The sequence below is a fragment of the Chlorocebus sabaeus genome, chromosome 11 (genome assembly GCF_047675955.1).
Source record: "Chlorocebus sabaeus isolate Y175 chromosome 11, mChlSab1.0.hap1, whole genome shotgun sequence".
NCBI lineage: Eukaryota > Metazoa > Chordata > Mammalia > Primates > Cercopithecidae > Chlorocebus > Chlorocebus sabaeus.
In genome coordinates, this window is record NC_132914.1 from 90,803,034 (window position 1) to 90,822,045 (window position 19,012).

The following is a 19,012-nucleotide window of genomic DNA, read 5'->3' on the forward strand; positions in this document are numbered from 1 at the left end:
TGACATCCCTTTCCTCTGAGACACTCAACAAAATTGTCATACAATAATTAATCCCATCAGTATATATTTAGTATCTGTCACCCTCTGACGATATAATCTGTGAAGACAAACTGCTGCTCTGGTGTCTGGTACATATAATAGGTCCTCAATAAATATTTATTAGATAAGTAAATGAATTAGAATAAATTAAAAATCTAGGAGTTGCAGGAAAGCACCTAACAATGAATTAACTTTAAAATGAAAACTATCATCTTGGGAGGCTGCGGAAAGAGAATCGCTTGGGCCCAGGAGTTTGAGTCCAGGCTGGGCAAAACAACAAGATCCCATCTCAGAAAAAAAGATGAGAGTTACATTGTAAGGATTTCTTTCTCTTTCTTTTCTTTTTTTTGACAGGGTCTTGCTATGTTGCCCAAGCTGGAGTGCAGTGGCGCAATCATGACTCACTGTAGCCTCAACCTTCTGGGCTCAAGTGATCCTCCCACTTCAGCCTCCTGAGTAGGTGGGACTAGAGGCATATGCCACCACACCTGGCTAATTTTTTAAAATTTTTTTGTAGAAATAGGGGCCTCACTATGTCACCCAGGCTGGTCTCAAACTCCTGGGCTCAAGCAATTCTCCTGCCTTGGCCTCCCAAAGTGCTGGGATTACAGGTGGGAGCCACCATGCCCAGACTTCCAGACTTCTTTTTTTGAGATGGAGTCTCGCCCTGTCACCCAGGCTGGAATGCAATGGCACAATCTCGGCTCACTGCAATCTCTGCCTCCCAGCTTCAAATGATTCTCCTGCCTCAGTCTCCCGAGTATCTGGGATTACAGGCACCCGCCACCATGCCCAGCTAATTTTGTATTTTTAGTAGAGATGGGGTTTCACCATGTTGGCCAGGCTGGTCTTGAACTCCTGACCTCATGATCTGCCTGCTTCGGCCTCCCAAAGTGCTGGGATTACAGGCATAAACTGCCACACCTGGCCCCAGACTTCATTTTTAAAAAACAAAATTTTAAGTTTTAGGGTCTTACTATGTGGCCCAGCCTGGTCTTAAACTCCTGGGCTCAAGAGATCCTCCTGCCTTGGCCTCTGATAGTGCTGGGATTACAGGCATGAGCCATCATAACCAGTGCACAGATCTTTAATAATCGAAATAACCCTTTAAGTCCTGATGATCTCTAGGAGACTTGTAGTTCTACACTGACAATATATAGGGTGTTCGTAGGAAAAAAATATGTGCATATATGTATGAGTATACTTATTTATATATGCATATTAACAGTAATAGGAGAAAACCTAAAAATAATGTGTTTGTGTAAAAGAAAGGGAGACTGAAAGAGAATAAGGCTACTAGTTCATATCTCAGCTCCACCATTTACTTGCCATAGAACTTTAGAATAGTACACATAATGTGCTCGATAAATGTTAGCTATTATCATAATATAGATATAAGAAGAGAGCCAGGTTCTGTGGCTCAAGCCTGTAATCCCAATTACTCAGGAGGATGAGGCAGAAGGATTGCCTGAGGCCAGGAGTTTCAGACCAACCTGGGCACTATAGCAAGACTCTGTCTCAAAGAAAAAGAAGAAAAGAAATGTCAAGTGAAAAGTTATACATCAAAATGTTAGCAGTGATTATCTCTTGGGTTTTGTTTTTTAAATCTGCATTCATTTTTAAAAAATCTGTTTTATTTGTTGTTGAGATGGGATCTTGCTGTGTTGCTCAGGCTGGTTTTGAACTCATTGGCTCAGTCAATTCTCCCCGCTCAATCTCTTGAGTAGCTGGGATTGCAGGTGCACTCCACAGCACCTAGTGTCATCTATATTTTGTATTTTGAAATAAGCATGGCTCAGTCTAGCACAGAGGTTAGGTTCATGAGCACTGGTAATAGCAGTTCCTGGGTTCAAAGCACAGTAACTTGTGTGACTTTGAACAAGTTGTTAACCTCTCTGTGCCTCTGTCACTTCTGTTTGTAAAATGACAGTCACAATAATTAAGTGTTTAGAAAGATCTTTTTTTTTGAGACAGAGTTTTACTCTGTTGCCCAGGCTGGAGTGCAGTGGTGTGATCTCAGTTCACTGCAACCTCTACCTCCCAGGTACAAGCGATACTCCTGCCTCAGCCTCCTGAGTAGCTGGAATTACAGGCATGTGCCAACACGCCCAGCTAATTTTTGTATTTTTAGTGGAGACGGGGTTTCACCATGTTGGTCAGGCTGGTCTGGAACTCCTGACCTCGTGATCCGCCTGCCTCGGCCTCCCAAAGTGTTGGGATTATAGGTGTGAGCCACTGCACCTGGCCAGAAAGATCATTCTCATCGTTTGGTTGTAAGATTGCTCTGGAATCTTTGCTCTCTGATTGATACAAAGAATGACTTTTTTTTCTGGGAAGTTACAGAAGAAAAGGCAATCCCCTTTTAAACCGAAGTCATTTGATGCCAATTCCAAAGTCCTAGAATTTTGTCCGTTTTGTCATTTTACTAGCATGAATTTAAAGCATTTGTAGCTGAGCACAGTGGCTCACGCCTATAATTCCAGCACTTTGGGAGGTTGAGGTGGGCGGATCACTTGAGGTGGGCGGATCACTTTAGGTCAGGAGGTCAAGGCCAGTCTGGCCAACATGCTGAAACTCTGTCTCTACTAAAATTCAAAAATTAGCTGGGCATTGTGGTGGGCAGTGAGCCAAGATAACATCACTGCACTCCAGCCTGGGTGACAGAGCGGGACACTGTCTTAAAAAAATAAATAAATAAAATAAAATAAAGCACTTTTATGTAGGTCAATATAAGGTATTTGCTGGTATTTCAAGTTTATATTTTTGGAAATTATACTTTATAAGTTGCTAGCACTGAACTCTTAAGTTAGGAACACTTTGTGACGTGGCCTCTCTTAACTATTCTGACATTGTCGTATTTGTTTTCCTTCTACCTTTCTTACTGCCACTCCTGGGAGACCCTTGCTCAAGGTTATCCTCCTCCATCTGATTTCTAAGTGTTGGAATTCCCTGGGGCCAGCCTCCAGGCCCTTTATCTTTTTTTCTATACCTAGTCCAACCTCTACTCTCCAAACACACCTCTTCAAGTACCTGCTTTTGTTTTTTGTTTTTTGGGGGATGGAGGTCTCACTCTTACTCAGGCTGGAGTGCAGTGGCACGACCACAGCTCACTGCAGCCTCAACCTCCAGGGCTCAAATGATTTTCCTACCTCAGCCTCCTTAGTAGCTGGGATCACAGGTGTGCACCATCAGCCTGACTAATTTTGTGGATTTTTTGTAGAGATGAGGCCTCACTCACTATGTTGCCGGGCTGCTGCCTCATTTTGTGTCTCCACTGGAGTGTCTCAGAGCCATCTCAAACTCAACAACTCCCAAACAGAAGTATGCATTTCCGCCCTCATCAGACTCCCCAAACCTGCTCCTCTCTCAGTCTTCATTGTCTTATGAATGGCGCCATTGTCAAGCTAGTCATCAAAGCATCACCTGAAGTGTCTTCCTCTCTCTCAATCAATCCATCAGCAAGTTAAGTCATTACTTCCAATTTTAAAATACATCTGGACTCTTTCTCTCTCTCCATCTCCACTGCCACCACCCTCCATCACATGATTTATTGACTGCAGAACTGTAGTAGCTTCCTTGCTAGACTTGCCTGCGGTCTTGCCACTCTCCAAACCACTCCTCCCAGGGCAGCCAGAGCAACCTTTTAAAAATAGAAATCAAATTATGTCACTTCTTTTGTGTAAAAATCTCAAGAGACAGGGGCTCACTCTGTCACCCAGGCTGGAGTGCACAGCACGATCATAGCTCACTGCCACCTTGACCTCCTGGGCTCAAGCAATCCTCCCACTTCAGCCTCCTACTCCCAGGGTAGCTGGGACTACAGGCACACAGCACCACCTACTCCATTTAATCTCTACATATGTCCTGTGTTCTAACTCCGTGTTAACCCCTCCAAGGCTTATGAAGCCCAACATGACCTGGCTCCAAGTCTCCTCATCTCCTGCCACTCTTCTCCACACTGTCCACCCTACTCCAGTATATGGTAAGCTTTTTCCACCACATTAAAGCTTTTGTGTAAGTTGTTCCCTCGCTTAGCCTAAATTGTCTGTCCTCTTTCTTCCCCCAAAAATGTTGGTTTCTTTTCCGGTCTCAGCTTTGTGAGACCTTCCCTGGTCCCACTAAGTGAGTCTCCCTATTGGGGACTGGTCCCACTCTGCTCACAGCCATCAAGACTTGACATCTGGAATAATCTTTGATCCATTCTTCTTACACTTTACGCAGGGAATGTTCAACCAGTCCAGTTGACTGCTCATTCAAATCTGTTTCTCCTCTCTGTCCCTTCCTATTGCATAGTCCAGAAAGACTTCATGGGTAGCTCTGGAGGATGGACACGATTGGAAAGGACACAGATGGACCCTCTGTGGGCTTCTACAAGAGCAAAGATTAGCCTCCTGATGTTCCCTGGGAAATGAGGAGACATACTACACAGCCCATATTCAGTTTTCTTTACTATGTGATCTGTGTTCACTTACTCTCAATACTTGTCACTTCAGGAATATGGTTCTTAACTTGTTGAGAGGTTTATCAATTCCCTGGAATACATACTAAAAGTTATAGATTCTTTCTTAGAAAAATATACAAAAGCAAAATTTTGCAAATCATGGTAAAAGGGAATTTCTAGGCAACCACTTCTGCTTTACCAGCCAATCGTCTGCTGTCCTGGATGCTTGCAATGTTATCTAGTCTTTTCATTTGTTCAGCAAACACTTACTGGAGACCTATAATGAGGCCAAGCACAGTCTGAGATGCTGGGTGTGCACATGGTGTAGAACAAGATAGACTTATGTCTCTGCCTTCACGGAGCTTACATTATCCAGCATAAGAGACATTAAATGAGGCTGGGTGCGGTGGTGCACGCCTATAATCCCAGCACTTTGGGAGGCGGAGGCGGGCAGATCACCTGAGGTAAGGAGTTCAAGATCAGTCCGGCGAACATGGCAAAGCCCCATCTCTACTAAAAATACAAAAATTAGCTGGGTGTGGTGGTGGGCACCTGTAACTCCAGCTACTCGGGAGGCTGGGGAAGGAGAATCGCTTGAAACCGAGAGGCGGAAGTTGCAGTGAGCCAAGATCATGCCACTGCACTCCAGCCTGGGCAACAGAGTGAGACTCTGCCTCAAAAAAAAAAAAAAAAAAAAAAAAGGAGACGTTAAACGAGTACACAAATAATCAATATAAAGTCAGGTAATGGTAAATGTTCTGAAGGAAAATAAAGGGGGGCATGGAATAAGGGTGGGTGAGGCTATTTTAGTGGTGTGGTCCTTTCTAAGATGATATTTGAGAAAGGCCTGTATACAGTAAGGTCAAGAGAAGGGGTGAGAGAAGCGCATTGTTGGCAATGGGAACAGAGAGTGCAAAGGCCCAGGGGCCTTTCCTTCCTCCTAAGATGGAAGGCAAGGTCCAAGATTCGGCATAGTTACTTCCTCCCATAATAGGTAGCCAGCACAGTTCTGAGGGCACAGTGCCAGGTTCTCCAAGTGGAGGGCCTCTTCATGTTCTGATTCCAAACGTCCAATTCCTAACCTACACATTTCAGGGCTTCTCGGGAATGTCTCTTCCCCTGGGAAACTTTAACTCATTTACTAAAGGGCAATCTACGATTTATTTGAATATTAACATAATTTTTTTAAAAAGTACTTGTAGGCTTGCATGGTGGCTCAGGCCGGTAATTCCAGCACTTCGGGAGGTCGAGGTGGGAGGATCGCTTGAGACCAGCGTGGGCAACATAGCAAGACCCCGTCTCTACAAAAATATTAAAAAATTAGCCGGGTGTGGTGGTGTGCGCCTGTAGTACCAGCTACTCAGGACGCTGAGGTGGGAGGATCTCTTGGGCCCAGGAGGTACAGGCTGCAGTGAGCTGTAATGGAGCCATTGCACTCCAGTCTGGGTAACAGAATGAGACTGCCTCACACACACACACACAAAAAAAGTTTGTTAGTTTCTAAGGGTATGTATTTGGGGCAGTGATTTTGTTTTTCTGGGCACCTTGATAACGTTGTGTCCATGCTGCTACAAAAAAAGGCAAGAGTCCATAGGAACGACTCCGCTTTCCCTCTGCGACCCGGCTGCTTTCCCACGGAGACTACATTTCCCAGAATGCCCCGCGGCCGGGAGGGCGCGCGCGGCGCTGTTTCTTGGGACCCGGATTGAAACAAGATGGCGGGCTCGTGGTGAGAAGCTGTCAAGGTAACCGCTTCCCTCTAGTCCTTCTGTCGAGGACTCCCTCGAAGCTGGGCAGGCCCACAGTGTTTGTCTGCAGGTGTCGAGGTCTCCCGCCTGTCGTTCCCGGCAGGGCGAGGCTGCCTGCATCCCCAGCCTTTGCCCTTCCTGCAGAAGGGCCGGCATGTGGCCGCGCGCTTCCTGTAGCTCCCCCTTCGTTGCCTGGCGGACGCCCGGGGGTGGCTGATGCAGCTTGTGGCTCTAGGGACTCATTTAGGTCGAAGAGTCCGTGTGCTCCTGGTAGCCTGCTTTTCAAACCTCTGACCCTCAGAGGCTATGTGGCTTTTGTTTTGGGGTTGAATTCCGGGCCAAGGGACTTGACCTCTGAAATGATCTTCCTGGGGTGAATAATCTGACTCCCAGCAGAGTGTGCTTGCCTCTGGGCTTCGGACAGAGGGGACCTAATTTCCCCCAAGATGTTTTGTTCGTGGTCAGAGGTCATGGGTTTACGTCCCACGCATGTCACCTATTAAGCAACGATATACTGGTCAAGTAATCGATTGACCTCTCTGAGCCTTTGTTCTTAATCTGTGAAATGGAGATGCCTGCTTCATAGACTTGTGAAAGTCAGAGCATGTAATGTATATGAAAGTGGATTATAAACTAAAAAGCACTCTAAAGAGCTCACGGTTAGCAGTGTTAATGTACTGGCAGTGCAAGGTATCAGTGTGAGTGATTTAGCCTAGCAAATAAGAGGACCTGTGTCCTAATTCCCTTTTATCACTATTGGGGGAAGGGCACGGATAGTCGTTGAAGACTATTAAAAACAAGGTTTAACAATGGTTATTTGTCATTTATTCACAACAGCCCATGAAGATTGTGGTTTTCCCCATTTTGTCATTGGAGAAACTGAGGATCATTTAATGACTTGTTTAAAGTTTCCCAGTTTGGCAGTGACTGACTTTAAAGTCCTTGGAAGCAAGACTTTAAAATTTTATACTTTAGTTTCTTCATGAATCAGAATAATCACATGATTAATACGAGAGCAAAATGAAATGGTGGCGAAAGTACCTTGGAAAGTTAAAGACTTTATACACATATGAGATGGTGAAATTTTATCTGGGACTTGAGGGCATTTGTATGAGTTCCTCCAATTGAGTATTTAATAGGCTAAGGATAGGCCTTCTTGTTTGATATTTCTTTATTATTATATTAATGGCTCAGGGCAGACAGAAATATTTCATTTAATCAGAAACAGGATAGTACCGTAAGTGACGTAGTATCTTGTATATGGAACCTTGGAGGTTGTACACAGACACGCTAGCATTATGAGAATGAATACTCTGTGTACCATTTGTGAATGACTGTTTCAAGAGTAATTACACATTTACTGAGTATTCAGTAAGTAGAAGGAGCTGCACTGGGTGCAGAGAAGTTTGCATCTAGGATAAATAGTAATGGACATAGTTCCAGTGGTTCTGATCTTATATTTTGACCATGTTGCTCTTCGTCCTGTTGTTAAATCGTGTGAATTGCCAAGTTGTTTAAAAGCATTGCTTCAGTTGACTTCTAGGCAATGATTCTTACCTTGTTCTTGTGGTGTTTAATATAACTTAAGTTTACCATAGGTAGCACTGATTTTTCTTTATCTCTTCGGCAGGAGTAGAAATTGGTATGCCTAGAAGCAGATGTTAAAAGCAGTTTCTCTTCAGAACATCTTTTTTCATACCACTTGATAAGCGTCTTGAAACACCATGGCTGTAGCTGCAGTAAAATGGGTGATGTCAAAGAGAACTATCTTGAAACATTTATTTCCAATCCAAAGTAAGTGAAATTTTTTTAATGTTTAAAAAGTTTTAAACTTTTAAGACTATAGAAAATTTAAAGCATTTAGTTATTGTATACGCCTGTAATTTGCAGGAGTGTTTGCAGTAATGGAAAGTGGGAGAAAACATGAGATGTGGTGTCTCATGCCTGTAATCCCAGCACTTTGGGAGGCTGAGGTGGGAGGACTGCTTGAGGCCAGGAGTTTGAGACCAGCCTGGGTGACACAGCAAGACCCCCATCTCTAAAAAAAAATGTGGATCGGGGAGGGGAATGGATAAATTATGGTACATCTTAACTGTGACGATCATGCAGCTGTTACTGACATGGAAAGATCTCCAAATACAAACCAAAAAAAAGCGTGTCAGAACCATACCTATGTATATCTATCATATGATCTTATTTGTATGTTTAAAAGATGATCCATCATATGCATGTGTGCATATGCATAAATGCAGAGGTAAAAGGTCTGGACCAAACAGTGGCTATCTGTGTAGCCCACTTGGGATTTAGCTGAGGGCAGGAGTAAGGGATTGGTCAAGGGTAACTTTCTCTTGTTCAATTACATGTATTGCTTTTTTAGTAGTTCTTAAAATATGCGAATAAAGGGTAAATTTACAGTCCCATATTCCAGAGATAATCATTGTTAATATTTTGGTGGATTCTCATTGTGTTTTTTTCTATGTACGTAGCCATTTTAAAAATATGAAATGTAATTTCTGCCTTTTCTAAAGAATTGTATATAGTTAATATTTTCTCGAAAGCTTGTTAATACATGTTTGACAGTCAAAGCATGGACCCAAATAAGTAAATAGAATATTGAAGTCTTTTTTCTCAGCCAACTGTGCTTTCTTTTTTCTTTTCCTGTTTGTAAACTCTGTTCTCCCATTTCTAAAGTAGACATGTATAGAAGGCTACAGTAGGTTTGCCTTTTTATATTTAACTATGTCAGCCAACTTTTTATTTTTATTTTTTATTTTAGATTCAGGGGGTACATATGCAAGTTTGTTACATTGATATATTACATATACTGAGATTTGGGCGTCAACTCAACCCATCACCCGAATAGTGAATATAGTGCCCAGTAGTTAGTTTTCAACCCTTCCCTCCATCCCTCCCTTCTGTTTTGAGTCACCAGTGTTTATTGTTCCCATTTTTGTGTCCATATGTACCGAATGTTTACCTCCTACATGTAAGTGAAAACATGTAGTATTTGGCTGTTTTTGCATTAATTCACTTAGGATAATGGCCTCCAGCTGCATCTATGTTGCTGTAAAGGACGTGATTTTATTTGTTTTAATGTCTGGGTAATAATCCATGGTGTACATATATACCACATATTATTTATCCAGTCCGCTGTTGATGGGCTTGTTTCCATGTCTTTGCTATTGTGAATAGTGCTCTGATAAACATGCAAGTGCAGCTGACTTTTTTTTTTTTTTTTTTTTTTGAGACGGAGTTTTGTTCTTGTTGCCCAGGCTGGAGTGCAATGGTGCAATCTCCGGCTCACCGCAACCTCTGCCTCCTGGGTTAAAGCAACTCTCCTGCCTCAACTTCCCAAGCAGCTGGGATTACAGGCCACCACACCCAGCTAATTTTGTATTTTCAGTAGAGACGGGGGTTTCTCCACGTTGGTCAGGCTGGTCTCGAACTCCCAACCTCAGGTGATCCGCCCGCCTCAGCCTCCCAAAGTGTTGGGATTACAGGCGTGTGAGCCATCGCGCCTGGGTTACAGCTGACTTTGTAAATACAACTCTGCTTGACCTTGACCTTTGTCTCTTCTTTCTTTCCTGTTTACCACCATTTGTAATTGAAAGTTTGTTTATTGAATTAAAGAGAAAAGAGCTATTTGAAGAATAGAGTAAAAGTAAAGTAATAAATAGGCAATTTGTTATGCTTGAGGTGGGGAAAATATTTTACTCAGTAAACACCTTTGTTGAATAGAATGCTCAAAGGTTTGTCAGATCCTACTCTATTTTATTTTATTTTGTTTTTTGAGACTGAATCTTGCTCCATTGTTCAGGCTGGAGCACAGAGGCATGATCTTGGCACATGGCAACCTCTGTTTCCCGGGTTCAAATGATTCTCCTGCCTCAGCCTCCCGAGTAGCCGGGATTATAGGCACCTACCACCATGCCTGGTTAATATTTGTATTTTTAGTAGAGGTAGAGTTTCACCGCGTTGGCCAGGCTGGGCTCGAACTGCCAACCTCAAATAATCTGCCTGCCTTGGCCTCCCGAAGTGCTGGGATCGCAGGTGTGAGCCATTGCGCCTGTCCTAGTTTTTGTATTTTTAGTAGGGAAGGGGTTTCACCATGTTGGCCAGACTGGTCTCAAACTCCTGACCTCAAGTGGTCTGCCACCTCAGCCTCCCAGAGTGCTGGAATTATAGGCGTGAGCCACCGCACCCGGCCACCAAATCCTGCTCTTATAGGAAGCTTTCCATCCCTGCTTCCTTGCTTGCCCTACTGTCCCCTTTTTTAGGGCCCTAAACATAATAACATTTATTACATTATATTCAAAGTAAAATCAACTTAGAATTCAGCAAATGGAATAGGAGATTGCTTAAGAGACTTTGGATATAAACTAAAATAAGTCACAACAAAACTACAATCAGCATTTGATTATCTAGGAGCATTTTTGTTGTGAGAATTGGAAGAAAGACCCTTACTTCTTAGCCTACTCTTTGCCTTGCGGGAACCCAGCTCCTAGACTAATGAGAAGTCAGATCCAATCAGTTTTTACATAGTCTATGTTTTGAAGCAATTAGTCCTCACACAGGCCCATCAGAAAACCAATTAATGTGTCCCTGGATAATTGAAAATTGTTTATATATCTTTTTCCCCACTGGATTTCCCACTAAGTTTGTACTGTATCTAATTCATTTTGGTGTCCCTGGTGCCTCTTATCATGATAGGAGATATATCAGTGTTTGTTGAAGTAATCTGAATGGATTAGAGTTACTCTCAAAATACCTAGTTAACTAAGCATTAGGTTACCCTAGAAAATCATTCCGTTATCAGTCATCCTAATACTCAGTGACCTAACTTCTTATGTCCTAAAAGTCCCTTATACTGCAAAGTTCCTACTACTACTATTATTGAAAGTAAAAGGCTGGGCATAGTGGCTCACACCTGCAATACCAGCACTTTGGGAGGCTGAGGCAGGCTCCGAAGTTTGAGACCAGGCTGGGCAATGTGACAAAATGCCATTTCTATAAAAGTTACAAAAATTAGCTGGGTGAGGTGGTGCGCGCCTGTGGTCCCAGGAGGGAGGCAGCCTACTCAGGAGGCTGAGGTAGGAAGACTGCTTGAGCCCAGGAGTTCGAGGCTGTGACTGTGCCATTGCATTCCAGCCTGGGAGACAGAGCGAGACCCTGTCTCAAAAATAAAAAATTAAAATTAAAGAAAGTTTCATTACTGTTATTATTGATGTTTAATAAAAAAGGGAAGAACATTAAGATTGGAGGCAAAGCGAAATCATGATTAAGGAAGGAAGTTCAATGAGCAAAAATAAAAAGGCTTCCCTATATTCTAGAAGGAATATTTTAAAATTTCCCAAATGGTCAGTCAGCCTGGGAATGTAGACCACTTTACAGTTTTCAAAGCATGTTAAGCCATTTGATCCTTATAACAGTTTTGATTTTGGTAACCCATGTAGTATTATCCTCTTTATGAAGGTAAAGAAACTTGAGTTCTGTGGCCCTCATAAGTTTACCTAGGGTCACATATTTGGTAAATAAGAACTGTGACCAAAATCTGGATCTCCCCACTTTACTTTGTCCAGTATACTTTCTACTGTACTTCCTTTTCAGTAGCAAGGTAAAATAATGAGCATTTGAAGATGGGACAACTTTTAGCTTTCATAGCTCATAGCTCTTTTCTTTTCTTTTTTTTTTTTTTTGAAACGGAGTCTCGCTCTGCGCCCAGGCTGGATCGCAGTGGCCAGATCTCAGCTCACTGCAAGCTCCACCTCCTGGGTTTATGCCATTCTCCTGCCTCAGCCTCCCCAGTAGCTGGGACTACAGGCGCCCACCACCTCGCCCGGCTAGTTTTTTTGTATTTTTTAGTAGAGACGGGGTTTCACCGTGTTAGCCAGGATGGTCTCGATCTCCTGACCTCGTGATCCGCCCGTCTCGGCCTCCCAAAGTGCTGGGATTACAGGCTTGAGCCACCGCGCCCGGCTAGCTCTTTTCAAAATGTAATTAAACATATATATGTAACAAGAATAACTCACAAATTACAGAAATTATTGTTAATTGAAGTTCTTTTGGCACATTGAATTGCTTTGGCTTGATTGGTGTTAACTTCGGCATTGGTCCTAATTATATATTTAGAGCTTGTGCTACCTCTATATCCAGAACTTCCACTGGTAAAATGTCAGGTAATGAATGTTTCTTTTTTTTTTTTTCGAGGTAGGTCTCACTCTGTTGCCCAGGCTGGAGTGCAGTGGCGCAGTCTTGGCCCACTGCAGCCTTGACCTCCCTAGGCTCAGATGATCCTACTGTCTTAGTCTCCCAAGTAAGCAAGACGACAGATGTGCACCACCATGTCTGCTTATTTATTTATTTATTTATTTTTGAGATGAAGTTTCACTCTTGGGATTACAGGCATGCATCAACATGCCTGGCCAGTTTTTTGTATTTTTAGTAGAGAGGGGGTTTCACCATGTTGGCCAGGCTGGTCTTGAATTCCTGACCTCAAGTGATCCACCTTCCCTGGCCTCCTGAAGTGCTGGGATTACAGGAATGAGCCACTGTGCCCGGCAAGTGTTAGACTTTTAAGGATGAGGGGTATTTGAATAAAATGGGGATGGAATTCCATACTGAGGAAATGGTGAAGGCATGGAGATAGGGAAGGCAGGATAGGTTACAGTACTATATCACAGGAACAAGAGGCTCTGACTTTGATTCTTGGCATTAATAAAGATGCATTCAAAACTTGCTTTTAACTATATTGAATTACTTTTAAATTTTTTTCTTTGTATTAAAAGAATATCCTTTTTTTGAACATAGGAGAACCTTTCACAAGCTTTTAAAAAAGCAATTATGGCCGGGCACGGTGGCTCACGCCTGTAATCCCAGCACTTTGGTAGTCTGAGGCAGGTGGATCACGAGGTCAGGAGATTAAGACCATCCTGGCTAACATGGTGAAACCCCATCTCTACTAAAAATACAAAAAATTAGCCTGGCGTGGTGGCGGGTGCCTGTACTCCTAGCTACTCAGGAGGCTGAGGCAGGAGAATGGCGTGAACCCGGGAGGCAGAGCTTGCAGTGAGCCGAGATCATGCCACTGCACTCCAGCCTGGGCAGCAGAGCGGGACTGCATCTCAAAAAAAAAAAAAAAAAAAAAGAGCAATTATGGCTCTTGAATGTGCAGGTATTCTAAAAAAGGAAAATATGCATTTTGATTAAGAAAAGTTAATTTTGAACAGATTATTTCATATTTCATCACTTCATCGCTCCCTTATAAACTCTGCACCTTGGAAAACCCAAATACTTTATTTTTATTTATTTATTTTTTTGAGATGGAGTTTTGTTCTTATTGCTCAGGCTGGAGTGCAATGGCATGATCTCAGCTCACTGCAACCTCTGCCTCCTGGGTTCAAGCAATTCTCCTGCTTCAGCCTCCTGAGTAGCTGACCACGCCTGGCTAATTTTGTATTTTTAGTAGAGACAAGGTTTCACCATGTTGGTCAGGCTGGTCTCGAACTCCTTGACCTTAGGTGATCTGCCCGCCTTGGTCTCCCGAAGTGTTGGGATTACAGGCATGAGCCCCTGCACCTCACCCCAAATACTTTAAGTTCTTTCTTGGAAAGGCTGGAGTACCCAAATACTTTTAATTTTTATTTTACCTGGAGTCCTTGCACCTGTTACTCCCTCTGCTAGAAACATTGTTTTTACCTCTTATCAATTCTTATTTTCTCATTCTTTAGAGCACCTTGGACATCATCTCCACTGAAAAGGCTTTCTTGAACCTGCACAATTTGTTTGGTAGCCTTTCTGTGTGACCCATCTTTGCCAGTGTTTACCAGTCCTAACAGTGCTTATCCTCTATGTTGTAATTGTTTGTCTGTCTCTCTCACAAGCAGACTATACCCTTTTGAGGGTTGGGACTGAGTTTTGTTTGTTGTTGAATCTCTAGCCCCTATCACAGGCCTGTTTCATAGTAAACAGTAAATGTTGGTTGAATGAGTAAAACTAGCTTTAAATTTATGGAGAAAATATGCTCAAATTAACTAAATCTATTTTACTGTTTGGGGTTTTTGCAGATGGAGCTTTATATTGTGTTTGTCATAAATCTACGTATTCTCCTCTACCAGATGACTATAATTGGTATGTATTAAAACTCAATTGAAAAAATAATAGTCTTAGCTATATCTGAAATAATTTAATTTTATTTCTTGTTTTGATGTCTTATGCTTTCGTTTCTAATTATTCTTTCCTTAATTTTGTTTTTAAAAATTATTTTAATGATTTTATTTACCCAGTATCTGAGCTTATAAACATTTTAAATAAAAATTATTATCATTGTGTTTCATTGAATATTTAATTTGTTGTAAGACAGACATGCTGTTTAGAACTGCTGTCCTTTCTGAAGCATGCTTTTGCTTTTTGGAAAAGTTAATTAGTTTTTATAGGGTCCATATCTGTTAGCGTAAGCTATTATTTATCTTTTCTTTTGTTTGATATTGAATAATCCTAAATTGCACATACTTAATTTAACCACCATTTATTTGGTACTTATTCAATTTAGTCACTATGATAAGAACTAGGAATAACATATGACATTGTCTTTTTCCTCTGCAGCAGAGTCTGATACGCAGAAACTGCAACCTATTTTCTTAATCTGTGTTGTTTTTATTACAAAATGATAATACAAATATTTTTTCTTCTCTCTTGACACTAGTTTTATTTTTATTTTGTTTTCGAGATGAGGTCTTGTTCTGTCGCCCAGGCTGGAGAGCAGTGGTGTGATCTTGGCTCACTGCAACCTCCACCTTCCGTGTTCAGGCGATTTTCCAGCCTCAGCCTCCTGAGTAGCTGAGACTATAGGCGCGTGCCACCACGCCTGGCTAATTTTTGTATTTTTAGTAGAGATGGGGTTTCACCATGTTAGCCAGGCTGGTCTCAAAGTCCTTACCTCAGGTAATCTGCCCACCTGGGCCTCCCAAAATGCTGGAATTACAGGCGTGAGGCACTGCAACTGACCTTTTATTTTTTTGAGACAGGTTCTCACTTTGTCACCCAGGCTGGAATGCAGTGGCGCTATCTCAGCTCATTGGAGCCTCAACTTGTGAGGTTCAAGTAATCCTCTTGCCTCAGCCCCCAAGCAGCTGGGACTACAGGCGTGTGCCACCACACCCAGCTGATTCTGTATTTTTTATAGAAATGGGGTTTCAGCATGTTGCCCAGGCGATCTTAAACTCCTGAGCTCAAGCGATCTGCCTCCCTCGGCCTTCCAGCATGCAAGGATTACAGGTGTGAGCCATCATGGTTGGCCTTTTATTTTTATTTTTGAGACAGGGTCTCACTTTGTCACCCAGACTGGAGTTCAGTGACGCTATGTCAGCTCACTGCAGCCTCAACCTCCCAGGTTCAAGCTATCCTCCTGCCTCAGCGCCCCCAAGTAACTGGAACTATAGGTGTGTACCACCACACCTGGCTAATTTTTTTTATTTTTTGTAGAGACAGGATTTTGCCATGTTACCCAGGCTGGTCTCAAACTCCTGAGCTCAAGTGATCCTCCCGCCTTGGCCTCCCAAACTGTAAGGATTACAGATATGAGCTACCACACCTGGCCTTGACACTAATTGTATATCTAATGAGTACTATGATAGCGATGAAACTGGAGTAGGTAACATTTTTTGAACCTGGAAAGATTGAGTCATATACGTGTTTTGCATTATATGAAACTATCTTCTCATGAAGAAATCATTTTACAGATTAAATGTTCATTGTAGCCATGTTATGGTATTCAATCTTGCAACCATGGTGAAACAATCTAATGCCTATTCTCTGTTACCTACAAATTATTTTGTTGTGGTATTTAAGCTGACATATTCTATGGGATGGTCTTCAGTTGTCTCCTGTGTTTTGGGTACCAGGTTTGCCAATCCAGTGATGTAGTATCTTCTCTTCAGCAATTTGTGATTAATTTATTTTAGCTTTTTTTTTTTTTTTGAGATGGAGTCTCATTCTGTTGCCCAGGCTGGAGTGCAGTGGCATGATCTTGACTCACTGCAGCCTCCGCCTCCTGGGTTCAAGTGATTCTCCTGCCTCAGCCTCCTGCGTGGCTGGGAGTACAGGTATGTGCCACTACACCTGGCTAATATTTGTATTTTTAGTAGAGACGGGGTTTTGCTAGACTGGTCTTGAACTCCTGACCTCAAGCAATCTGCCCACCTCGGCCTTACAAAGTGCTGGGATTATAGGCATGAGCCACCACGCTGGGCCCAGAATGATTATTCTTAAAGCTAAAATTAGGCTGGGCACTAATTTTAGCTTTAACCTGGAGTGCCCATTGCACTCCAGCCTGGGTGACACAGTGAGATTCCATCTCAAAAAAAAAAAAAAAAAAAAAGAATAATCATTTTGCCTTGAATACAGTATAACTTTATTTCTAATACATTCTGTTTTAGCAACGTAGAGCTTGCTCTGACTTCTGATGGCAGGACAGTAGTATGCTACCACCCTTCTGTGGACATTCCATATGAACACACAAAAGTATGTATGAGAAAATTTCTTGTAGTTTTTAATTTGCTGTTAGAAATGTTTGCACTTCTTTATAGTATCCAAAAAGAAGGGAGTCGTCTGATTTTCCTTGATTTTGATTTTCTTTTGGCTTTTTAATTTTACTATTTTGATTTTTCTCTTATTTATTTTTCATCTGCTTTCTTTACAGGCTTTTTTTTTTTTTTTTCCAGAATACAAAGTGAACCATTTAGACACAATTATGGCATCAGTTTTCTGGTCTAAAAGATTTGGTAGATTTCTGGTTAAGGATCAAATACATCTAATATAAAATTATACAATGCATTGTCCCATACTATCCCATATTATAATCTAGAAAATTATGAAAAGTTGTATTTTAGAGTGCTGTTACAAATAAAAGTTGTATTTTAGAGTGCTGGGATTACTACTACTTTTTTACTGTTGGTTCTGACAGTTTTTTTTTTTAACATTTGGTGAATTTGTTTTTTTTTATTTTTATTTTTTAATGGGACAACATAGGTACGTATTTTGAATGGCTCAGATTTCTTTCCCTATTTTTTTTAAAAAATCAAGTACTAGACAGAAGAGGATTTTGTATTGTTTTTAATATAATTTATTTTTAGTTTGACCCAAGTCTTTTTTTTAGTTTTGTATTTGAAATGCTTTTTCCTATAAGCCTCCTTCTACTAGGTAATGTTTGATTTGCTTTTTTTTTTTTTTTTTTTTTTTTTTTTTTTGAGACAGGGTCTCACTCTGTTGCCCAGGCAGGAGTGCAGTGGCGTGATCCGGCTCACTGCAACCTCCACCTCCTGGGTTCAAGCTATTCTCCTGTCTCAGCCTCCCAAGTACCTGGGACTATAGGCACCTGCCACTACGCCTGGCTAATTTTTTTATTTTTTTAAATTTTTGTATTTTTAGTAGAGACGGCGTTTCACCATGTTGCCCAGGCTGATCTCAAACTCCCAAGCTCAGGTGATCTGCCCGCCTTGGCCTCCCAAAGTGCTAGGATTACAGGCATGAGCCACTGTGCCCAGCCTTGACTTGCTTTTTGAGGAGAAAATAATTAGATGGTTTAGGTTATCATATGATATATTTAGTGGTATTTATTTTTAAAAATCATCATTAAGGTCAGGGTGCTGGTTGATTTGACAAATAATTTCTTTCTTTTTTTTTTTTTTGAGACCGAGTCTTGCTCTGTTGCCCAGGCTGGAGTGCAATGGCGCGATCTCGGCTCACTGCAGCCTCTGCCCGCTGGGTTCAAGCGATTCTTCTGTCTCAGCCTCCTGAGTAACTGGGACTACAGGCATGCCCCACCACACCCGGCTAATTTTTGTATTTTTAGTAAAGACAGGGTTTCACCATGTTGGGCAGGATGGTCTCAATCTCTTGACCTCATAATCTGCCTGCCTCAGCCTCCCAAAGCGCTGGGATTACAGGCATGAGCCACCGCGCCTGACCAACAAATAATTTCTATATTCCTTTTTAAACTCACCATTTTGTCTCCCTGCTTTGTTAGGAAACAAAAGCGAGGTATCATAGGTACTAATCCAGTGCCTCTTTTGTATCATTTATTTGGGCAACGTTTAGAAAAATAGGCCTACATCACTGAGTTTTGTCCTGTAAACCCTCCAGGTCACACTATGTTGTGCCTTTGTCCATTGTTATTTTGTTGAATGTCTTCGGTTTATTTGCCCTGTTTCAGCAATTATACTAAGAATGCCAGGTCATTCCACATCATCCAGACTCTTATCCCCATATAGCTCTTTATATCTCTGAATCTGACCCTCCTCAACTATCAAAACTTTCCCACTGTACTTGTAGAACTTACCACCCTTGGCAAAATCTCTTACAACCATAACCTATTCCAGAATGTTGCCTTCACCTTCTGACTCTAATAGAAACCTGTCTGTACCCTGGAGACATTACTTCCCCAGCAGTTCTTTTAAGTAGTTGCTGTTTTCTCTCTCATACTCTTTTACCACTGAGTCTAAAGATGGGGAAGGTATCCCTGTAGCTCCTCATCGTCAAATCTAGATAATTTCTCTTCCTTCCTAACAATTTCTGGCTTTGTAGCTTGTATCATCCAACTACATCATTTACTATCTTTTTTTGTTGCTGTTATCTACCAACTGCCAGGTTATTTCTCCTCCTCCACCACTCTGCACTTCCTTGAATTTTCTAAGCTTGCTGTCACACTTTCTCCAATACTGTTTTACCCTCATTGTTTGTTACTTCAATATCCATGTAGATGATCTAATATTGTGGTGTCTCACTTCTT

General features: G+C 41.9%; 1 protein-coding gene across 2 annotated transcripts in view; it reads left to right on the forward strand.

Annotated features, from left to right (window-relative positions):
• The first annotated feature begins 6,143 nt into the window (after positions 1-6,143).
• The window catches only part of MRPL42 (mitochondrial ribosomal protein L42), a 35,995-nt gene continuing 23,126 nt past the window's right edge, over positions 6,144-19,012 (forward strand). For both annotated transcript variants that reach the window (XM_008004247.3, XM_073020996.1), the window contains exons 1-4: positions 6,144-6,225; positions 7,859-8,022; positions 14,292-14,355; positions 16,662-16,746. In XM_008004247.3, the coding sequence (XP_008002438.3) occupies positions 7,953-8,022; positions 14,292-14,355; positions 16,662-16,746 (219 nt within the window). In that variant the 5' untranslated portion in view covers positions 6,144-6,225; positions 7,859-7,952. The remainder of the gene's footprint in view (positions 6,226-7,858; positions 8,023-14,291; positions 14,356-16,661; positions 16,747-19,012) is intronic.